Source organism: Ixodes scapularis, unplaced genomic scaffold (genome assembly GCF_016920785.2).
Source record: "Ixodes scapularis isolate PalLabHiFi unplaced genomic scaffold, ASM1692078v2 PGA_scaffold1__304_contigs__length_218370807, whole genome shotgun sequence".
Taxonomy (NCBI): Eukaryota; Metazoa; Arthropoda; class Arachnida; order Ixodida; family Ixodidae; genus Ixodes; species Ixodes scapularis.
Window position 1 is genome coordinate 198564273 of NW_024609846.1, and position 10231 is coordinate 198574503.

Here is a 10231-nt window from a genome sequence, read left to right on the forward strand (position 1 = left end):
AGCATATTCATTTGTGTCATGAGGTGCCACTTCATGTTCTATGTAACTTAAATCTTTTCTTACGCCTATTAAAACTCTGCTTACCCCATTTGACCTTTGTGAGGTAACGAAGGTATATCCTGAAAGCTTTATGGCATTTTTGTCTGGAATTCCAGACTCTGATATTGTAATTAAAGGAAATTGGTGTTTCCACGTGAACTGTCTTAGATCTCCAAGCCTCGATTTAAGTCCATTAGCATTCCACTGGAAAATAGTCGCTGCATTTAGAATAACTTCAAATGGGTCTACATTACCAAGGTGTAGATGTACGGAAGTGCGAAGTCGACCAGTTTAAGTAAAACTTTCGCCCACTCTGATTGGCTGTCATTAAGTAAGCGGCGAACATAATCAATTACGACATTAATTGCTGTCCTACAAAATGACCCTGTTTCTTGTTTAGCGTTATCAGTAGAGCGCTCATTCGTTGTTCCGTCTTTGTTTACCTTAGTATGTTCTTGTGTATTTGATTGCATTGCTGCAGTTGGGGTGCTACGTGGGGGCGTAGGTGGATGTTTCTTGTCCGGCACATTTTTTAGAGCGTCTCTATAGCTACACTGTGGGGGCCCCCTTTCCTTGCGGGGCTCAAGATTGGGTGTCATTGCTTGAGCAGCAGGGTGCTGGATGGCAGTTTCCTTGCTGGCTTGTTTGAGTGGTTGTAGGGGCCTTAAAATCTCTAGAGGTGGCCCCACTTCTGGCGTGTATTTGTGGCCGCTCTGATCGTTGCTGTGAAATCTTCTTTTGTTCTTGGCAAGTTCTCTTTGTTCAACTTGTTTGGGACAGGAAGCTACAAGGGCATCATGTTCACTGCCGCAGTTAACACACAGGGGAGAAGCTTCGCAGCTCGCTCGACTGTGGCTGCCTCCACATCGACTGCACATCTGATTCTTCGTACAGACCACAGTCTTGTGGCCGAAACGGCCACAGTTGGCGCACTGCAAGGGGCGCTCTTCGAAATCCCAAACTTGGTACCTGACCCGTGAGAGCAGCACGTACTTGGGCATTTTTGGGCCATTAAAAAGGATCCTGACTACCTGAGATTTACCTAGTCTTCTGGCGTGGACCACGGGTATCTCCGAGGTTAGCCCAGCTTTTAGGAGAGCATCATCAACGTCGTCGCCAACACCCTTGATGACGCCGACGGCTCCATCGCGGGGTCCGGGCTCGTACGACTTCACAGTGACTCCGCACAGAGATGTTAGTTTTAGAAGCGATCGAGTGGCCTGTGCGTTTCTGGTGTCTACTGCGATCAAGTTCAGTCGGTTGTTTGGGCGTATCATCTGGATGCTTTCTGGGCAGTGGTTTTCCAGCTCGGAGGAAACTCTCATGATGCTAAGTTTGGTGAGGGAATCTGTGTGGTTCGCTGGTACAAATATGACGGTTGGTCCTACTTGTGAAGCCTTAGGCGGTGACTCGCTTGGTTTGGGACGCTTTCTCGATGTTACCAGTGTGTAGCGGTCGTGCTCAGATCTTTGAGCTGTTGCAGATTCTTCCATGTCGTCGTCGGTTCCACGAGGTGTGCCTTGGCCGGGTGTCAATGACGCTTCACTGCCTTGTGAAAGTGATGAAGGAAGAAGGTCTGCAGCACTAGAATCCATAGGAACGTCATTTGGGTTGCTCGGTTCAGCAGAGTAAGAATGTTCTATGACTTGCTCTGACGAGTGTGTTCCGTGATCGTTCAGCTCGGTGTTTTGCATGGTGTTGAAGAGCCAAAAGCCCCACACGCGCTCAGGGCGTGGGGCGAAGGATTGTAAATATGAAGTGCTAAAGTTGTAGTTAGTTGGCGAATAAATTATACGATCACTTCAGTTGATATGAAGGAAGTGATCAGAAAAGTCACCTATTGTTCTTACTCGTCGTCGTCGTTTTTTCGGCAACTCAGAACCCCCTACTCTTTTTTTTTCTTCTTTTTCTTGATACTGATTTTGGTCATAGGTAGTGCTGAAGGTGCCGTTTTCATTCATGTCAGTAGAAGAATGTGTGGTTTTCTTCGTTTTCTTTTTGTAAGGAGACAGGTGGGATGGCAACTCAGAACCCCCTACTCTTTTTTTTTTCTTCTTTTTCTTGATACTGATTTTGGTCATAGGTAGTGCTGAAGGTGCCGTTTTCATTCATGTCAGTAGTTTTTTTTTTTTTTTTTTTTATTTGATGTAGAGAAAGGAAATCAGAGATGTTAGCCTGGAGTTGATCTCCTGACTGGCTACTCTGAGTGGGGAGGGGAGTTAGGGAATGAAAGATATAAGTATGAAAAGAAGGCGTTCCATCTCAGGCCCACACACACACTCACACGCACGCGCAGTACATAAATTAGAAAAAAAAAAAGGCGGGCAACGTTTGCGACCTTAGGTCAGAGTCTTTTGTCAAGGCCTGTTGCTGACAGGAACTTTAGAAGGGCATTCGTTGACTTCGCAGCGCGGCTTTCGTCATCCCATGGTCCGAGAAGATGTTGAAGAGTGAGGGCTGATCCAGTTGTCTGATGAATGTCTTTGTAGAGCTGGTGCCGATTATCAGTATACTTAGGGCATTCAAGTAATACGTGTTTGATGTCTTCAATGGTTCCGCATAGGGGACAGTTGGGTGATTCGAGCTTTCCGATGAGATGAAGGTAGTAGTTTGTGTAAGACACTTTTAGGCGCATTCTATGAAGGACTGCCTCCCGTCGCCTCTTGAGACCGCGTGGAACTTGGAACGTTAAATTTGGGTCAATTATTTTTAAGGACGAGCTCTGGTGGGCGACCGCTTTCCAATGACGCGCTGCAGTAGACCTCCCCAGGAGTGCCACAGCTGCACGAATGTCTGATCTTGTAAATGGAGCCATAACTTGCTTAACGTGGTCATGGCCACGTGCAGCCATAGCATCAGCCATTTCATTTCCTTGTAGGCCACAGTGGCGAGGTATCCATTGGAAAGAAATTGAATGTCCTAAAAGGTTAGCATCTGCATGAACTTTCAGAATTTGTAGAACTAATTGCCTATTTGGACTCTTTCTACGTGGAGACTGCAGCGATTGGAGAGCTGACTTAGAGTCAGTAATAACTGTCCAAGTGCGAGGAGACACATCTAATATGTAAGAAAGCGCCTCACGAATGGCTACCAACTCTGCCGCAGTGGAGCACATTCTGTGAGACAACTTGTGGCCCGCGCTCAGACAAAGCGCCGGGGACGCCAATCCAATCGATGATCCTTCATGTGTAGTCGATGCATCTGTGTATAAATGGCAGGAGGAAGAGTGCCGCGTATATAAAACAGACAAAGAAAGCTGACGAAGAACAACTGGAGGGAGCGCTGATTTTTTAATTATTCCTGGGATGTCTGTGTGGAGCACAAGAGGGGGCAACAACCAAGGAGGCGTAGCGAGGATGAGAGAGTCCTGATATGCATCTGGAATGTTCTCTTTGTGATCAATAATGGCCTGTGCAATTCGGCTGTAGAAACACCTCTCCGGTATGTCCGCTAGGTGGTGCGAGTCATGCCGTGTAAGGTGCCTTATGTGATTTCGTAGAGTCTCCTGAACGCGAATGGCTCTGATAGGTAGGCAGTGAGTTTCAGCTATTGTATCAATGGTCGAGGTTGAACGAGGTACCCCAAGGCATACTCTGAGCGCCTGTGCTTGAAGAGATTCAAGCTTTTTCATGTTTGTGGGACTTAAACCATGCATAACTGGCAAGCTGTAGCGGAGAACGCCAACGAATAAGCTGTTATATAAACGCAGAAGTCCAGCTACGGATGTCCCCCAGGTTGTGCCGCTTATAAACCTCCCTAAACTAATAAATGCAGAAAGCTTCGTCTTAAGATGTTTTAGTTGCGGATTCCATGTTAGGCCCTTGTCTATATAAACTCCGAGAAAAAGATGATTTGGAGTGTAAGGAATATCTGTACCATGGAGGGAAAGAGGGTAACGGCTCATTTTCATCCTCGTGAAAGCTACAGCTGCTGATTTTGTTGGAGCAATTTCAAGCCCCCGATCGTGAAGAAATTGGGATACTTGAAAAAGTGCCTTCTGTAGTTGAGCATGTACCTGCTTAAGAGAGGCAGCGGTTGCCCATAGGCAGATGTCGTCGGCATAAAGTGTAAGGTGCACGGAATCTGGTACAGCCTTCGTAAGCCCGATAAGTGCGATGTTAAAAAGAACCGGACTAAGAACGCCCCCTTGGGGTACGCCCTTCGCTAAAACATGATATGAGGTGTCGCTTTCTTTGGTGTGCATGTAGATTGTTCGATTATGGAGGTAGTCAGCAACCCAGTCAAACAGTCGCCCACTAATTCCAACTGATTGGAGTCCTTGTAAAACGGCTGAATGTCGGATATTGTCGAAAGCTCCACGTACATCGAGAAACACTGCTATAGTAAACTTTCCCCGAAGCTTCTGGTCTTCAACATGGGCTACAAGATCGATGACGTTGTCAATCGAGCTACGGCTTTGCCTGAACCCCGTCATTGTAGCTGGATATGCTGAGCTTGATTCGAGGAACCACTCCAGCCGTGACAGAATTAACCGCTCCATGCATTTGCCGACGCAGCTAGTTAAAGAAATTGGCCGGTAAGACTTCAAATCAAGAGGAGACTCACCCGCTTTGAGTACAGGAACGATGTTCGCTATTTTCCACGCTTGTGGAACACGACAGTTTGTCCATGAGTCATTAAATATCTGAAGCAGCAGCTGGCGAGCTGCTGGTCCTAGGTGGGCAAGTGTACCGTAAGTGATTTTATCTGGACCAGGCGAAGAAGAGTGATCAAGGGAGGCTAAAACTTCATCTAATTCTGGCGCACTGAAGATGGCATTCATGGGAGCTGAAATAGAAGTATGTTCAGCGCTTAAATGCAGTGAAACATCGTCGTTTAAGGCTGGTAGAACGAGTGAAGCGCAAAACTCTTCAGCGATGTCACGTGGCGAGCGACCTGTGTGGAGTGATAACGCAAGAAAAGGCGTTTTTTGTTGCGGTTTGGATCTTAGTCCGCGAGCAACGTGCCATATTTTTGACAGTGGAGCACGGGGATCAAATGAGGAAGCACATGTTTTTCTCCACTTCTTCCGACCTAGTTTATCCAAGTGACGGCGGATATGTTTTTGAGTGCGCCTGTCTACTCTTACGTCAGCAGCTAACTTGGTTCGTCGAGCGCGACGCTCTGCCCGTCGACGAATCGCTCGAAGTTTTTCGTATTCCGCATCCACAACGGTGCGCGAGGCTGGGAGAAGGACAGTCCTGGTCGCTTCCGTCGCTGATAGCTCTAGCGTTGAGACAAACTTCTCGTAAGTGCTTGTTCCTTGCAGGCGCAGTTCCACATTGTCTCGAAAACATGGCCAATCTATATATGAAGTGAGAACATGATTATAATAATTTGCTTGGAACCCTCTGACCGTTATGTAGGTAGGCATATGGTCACGGCCATGAGTCTCTATATCAAAAAGCCAAGAGTTTTGGGACAGGAGCTCGCGCGACATGAACGCAACGTCTAAACAACTACTGCAGCGACTACCTCGAATGAACGTAGGTGAACCATCATTCAGGAGACATAGGTCCGCCAGATCGAGTAGCTCTCGTCCCCGTGGCGTCGTCCTTACACTACCCCACGCCACATTGTGGGCATTGAAATCACCTACTAACAAAATGTGGGATTTGCATTGTCGAATAATATTATCTAATCTCGAGATATCGAAGCCGCAGGCCGGAGCTATGTATACAGCAATAACGGTGAATGTAACTTTCCCCTTTCGAACTGTGACACTCACATACTCATTGTCCGGATGAGGGGTGATATCATGTGACACATAGGTTAGGTCTTTCCGGAGCGCAAGAAAAACTCTACTAATGCCATTAGGACGAACCGACTGAAATATTTCATATCCCGAAAGTCGAAAGTCGGATGGAACGCGTGATTCGCTGATAGCTAAGATAGGAAAGTGATATTTGAACATGAGCTGTCGGAAGTCGGAAAGCCGAGGACGAAGTCCTCTCGCGTTCCACTGAAAAACGGTCGCATTTTTAAGACTCTCTTGGAATGACGAAACGTCAACCATTATTCTGATGCGAATTTCCTGCCATCGCGATAACTGCGGGTTCGAATACTAGGATTCCTTGCAGAATGCTTTTGAAGGCACATGGTGGTAGTTGTGCCGTGAAACTTCGTAGGGCGGAGAAGACAAGGCAGATGATATCGCCAATTGTCATGGAGCAGAATACGGAAGGTGCAGGTTGCTGGGGACGCTTATCAGCTTTGACAACGTCGCTGTATGTGCGCCTGTTGGTCGTGCGGGAAGATACGTCTGTAGCTTTGAGCTCATCTGTAGAGGTAGCGGGCTTGCGAGGAGGTCCTTGGTTTGGCGTTGGTGGGATTGTTGTAGATGCCCGAGTCTTCTTCTTGGTCTTCTGTGGCGGCCCCTTAGGCTTCGCACCTTGTTCGGCAACGCTAGGCGTTTCTTGGGCATCTGCAGTGTCCGTTGCACTAAAAGTAGCGCTTTTTGGAATTGTGTTCTCGTTCGATGGCGAAGCGAGCTTTGGTCCATGAACAAACTGCTTTGTTCTGGCTAGGGCTCTGAGGCGCACCTTGCAATTTACATAGTCTGCAGGGTGTTCACCACCGCAGTTTGCACACTTGACTGCCGTTTCTCCCGGGAAGTCCCTCGTTAAGTGTGGTTGAGCACACTTCTTGCACTTGGCGTCTCCTTTGCAATATTTTGCAACATGGCCAAGCACTTGACACTTGAAGCACCTGGTCGGCGCTTCGATGTACTCGCTTACCTCGTGTTTGGTGAATCCGAGGCTTATTCTGCATGGGCGTTCTGTGTTGGGGCGGAAAGTTAAGACTGCCTTGTCTGTTGGTTGGGCAGCTTCCCCAGGTTTTCCTCAACGTCGGTAGAGTCGACGGGCTGCAATGACCCCGTCTTGCTGCAGGAACGTGGCCAGCTCGGCGTCCGTGTGCCAAAGGGGTACGCCTCTGATTATGCCACAGTTCTGCAGATATGTTCTGGGCACTGTGGCTTGAACGGGAACTCCGCCGAGGCAGCGAACCTTCAAAAGGCGGTCCACTGTGGCGGTTTCAGCGACTTCTACTAGAAGTCCGCCTCTGGCAGTGAAACGATGTCTTATTATGGCAGCCGCCGCCTCCGCGTTTACCTCGGCGCTCAAGCTCAATGGATTTTGATGTTGCAAACGATGTCCTTCATTTGCAGGCACAAAGAGGACAGGGATTCCAGTTGTTCTCTGACGGCGATGCTCAACGAGAACGAACCCCTCAAGATCGCCCTCGATGAGCTCTTGTTCCATCGAGTCGCTCTCCGCCGCCAGTTGTTTGGCAGGCGTTAAAGCAGAATTGTCGCCTTCACCGCCGCGTCGTTTACCGAGAGTAGAGCGCGCGGATGGAGTGTCTTGAGTGACGTACGTGTCTTGAGTGACGTACGTGTGGTCTTCGTTTGGAGATGTCTGTGAAAAACATGAAGATCCGGTCGCAGATGCCAGTGCAGAAGTACCGGGTTGAGAGGTTATGTCGTATTTCGGGTTCCCCGAAGGGACCCTGCCGTGAGGAGCTGCAACCGGTTGACCCTGGCCACGGCTGGTGCTTTCGGGTCTCTTCTCCTTATGTCCGAGCGTATCCAAATGTATTCAAAGCTTGAAATACTCAAAAACGTGAGGGCAGAGAAAAGAACGGTAATTACTCCTCAGTAGAAGAATGTGTGGTTTTCTTCTTTTTCTCTCTAGTGAACTCGCCATGTCAGTAGAAGAATGTGTGGTTTTCTTCTTTTTCTTTTTGTAAGAAGACAGATGGGATGGCAACTCAGAACCCCCTACTCTTTTTTTTCTTCTTTTTCTTGATACTGATTTTGGTCATAGGTAGTGCTGATGGTGCCGTTTTCATTCATGTCAGTAGAAGAATGTGTGGTTTTCTTCGTTTTCTTTTTGTAAGAAGACAGATGGGATGGCAACTCAGAACCCCCTACTCTTTTTTTTCTTCTTTTTCTTGATACTGATTTTGGTCATAGGTAGTGCTGAAGGTGCCGTTTTCATTCATGTCAGTAAAAGAATGTGTGGTTTTCTTCGTTTTCTTTTTGTAAGGAGACAGGTGGGATGGCAACTCAGAACCCCCTACTCTTTTTTTTCTTCTTTTTCTTGATACTGATTTTGGTCATAGGTAGTGCTGATGGTGCCGTTTTCATTCATGTCAGTAGAAGAATGTGTGGTTTTCTTCTTTTTCTTTTTGTAAGGAGACAGGTGGGATGGCAACTCAGAACCCCCTACTCTTTTTTTTCTTCTTTTTCTTGATACTGATTTTGGTCATAGGTAGTGCTGATGGTGCCGTTTTCATTCATGTCAGTAGAAGAATGTGTGGTTTTCTTCGTTTTCTTTTTGTAAGAAGACAGATGGGATGGCAACTCAGAACCCCCTACTCTTTTTTTTCTTCTTTTTCTTGATACTGATTTTGGTCATAGGTAGTGCTGAAGGTGCCGTTTTCATTCATGTCAGTAGAAGAATGTGTGGTTTTCTTCGTTTTCTTTTTGTAAGGAGACAGGTGGGATGGCAACTCAGAACCCCCTACTCTTTTTTTTCTTCTTTTTCTTGATACTGATTTTGGTCATAGGTAGAGCTGATGGTGCCGTTTTCATTCATGTCAGTAGAAGAATGTGTGGTTTTCTTCGTTTTCTTTTTGTAAGAAGACAGATGGGATGGCAACTCAGAACCCCCTACTCTTTTTTTTCTTCTTTTTCTTGATACTGATTTTGGTCATAGGTAGTGCTGATGGTGCCGTTTTCATTCATGTCAGTAGAAGAATGTGTGGTTTTCTTCGTTTTCTTTTTGTAAGGAGACAGGTGGGATGGCAACTCAGAACCCCCTACTCTTTTTTTTTTCTTCTTTTTCTTGATACTGATTTTGGTCATAGGTAGTGCTGATGGTGCCGTTTTCATAGGGTGCCTGCATGTCTGTCTGTCTCAGGGTGAAGACATCCATTGTTGCACTGAATGTGCCAGCGCGTGACGCTCTCGCGGTTTCGGTGCATGATTTGGGCGGTAAAATGGCGTCTATGCATTAGCCAAAGCTACGCGCTCGAGCTGAGTGACACCGGATTGCGCGCACTCCAAAAGGCATAAAAAACAATTGAGCGGAAAAATGGCTGAGATGTCACCACTCAAGCAAAGGCGCGCGTGTGTATGAAGGCACTCTACGTTTTCATTCATGTCAGTAGAAGAATGTGTGGTTTTCTTCGTTTTCTTTTTGTAAGGAGGCAGGTGGGATGGCAACTCAGAACCCCCTACTCTTTTTTTTTCTTCTTTTTCTTGATACTGATTTTGGTCATAGGTAGTGCTGATGGTGCCGTTTTCATTCATGTCAGTAGAAGAATGTGTGGTTTTCTTCGTTTTCTTTTTGTAAGAAGACAGATGGGATGGCAACTCAGAACCCCCTACTCTTTTTTTTCTTCTTTTTCTTGATACTGATTTTGGTCATAGGTAGTGCTGATGGTGCCGTTTTCATAGGGTGCCTGCATGTCTGTCTGTCTCAGGGTGAAGACATCCATTGTTGCACTGAATGTGCCAGCGCGTGACGCTCTCGCGGACTCGGTGCATGATTTGGGCGGTAAAATGGCGTCTATGCATTAGCCAAAGCTACGCGCTCGAGCTGAGTGACACCGGATTGCGCGCACTTCAAAAGGCATAAAAAACAATTGAGCGGAAAAATGGCTGAGATGTCACCACTCAAGCAAAGGCGCGCGTGTGTATGAAGGCACTCTACGTTTTCATTCATGTCAGTAGAAGAATGTGTGGTTTTCTTCGTTTTCTTTTTGTAAGGAGGCAGGTGGGATGGCAACTCAGAACCCCCTACTCTTTTTTTTCTTCTTTTTCTTGATACTGATTTTGGTCATAGATAGTGCTGATGGTGCCGTTTTCATTCATGTCAGTAGAAGAATGTGTGGTTTTCTTCGTTTTCTTTTTGTAAGAAGACAGATGGGATGGCAACTCAGAACCCCTACTCTTTTTTTTCTTCTTTTTCTTGATACTGATTTTGGTCATAGGTAGTGCTGATGGTGCCGTTTTCATTCATGTCAGTAGAAGAATGTGTGGTTTTCTTCGTTTTCTTTTTGTAAGGAGACAGGTGGGATGGCAACTCAGAACCCCCTACTCTTTTTTTTTTCTTCTTTTTCTTGATACTGATTTTGGTCATAGGTAGTGCTGATGGTGCCGTTTTCATAGGGTGCCTGCATGTCT

At 46.7% G+C, this 10231-nt stretch overlaps 1 protein-coding gene across 1 annotated transcript; it reads right to left on the reverse strand.

The window, feature by feature from the left end:
* Positions 1-284: 284 nt before the first annotated feature.
* Positions 285-1733, reverse strand: LOC120844423. Its single transcript, XM_040216214.1, has one exon. It carries the CDS (start codon positions 1731-1733, stop codon positions 285-287), a length of 1449 nt encoding a protein of 482 aa, XP_040072148.1.
* Positions 1734-10231: the final 8498 nt, after the last annotated feature.

Excerpts from the sequence above, each read along its gene's own strand:
- LOC120844423 (XM_040216214.1), bottom strand. The coding sequence starts at position 1,733 with ATGCAAAACACCGAGCTGAACGATCACGGAACACACTCGTCAGAGCAA.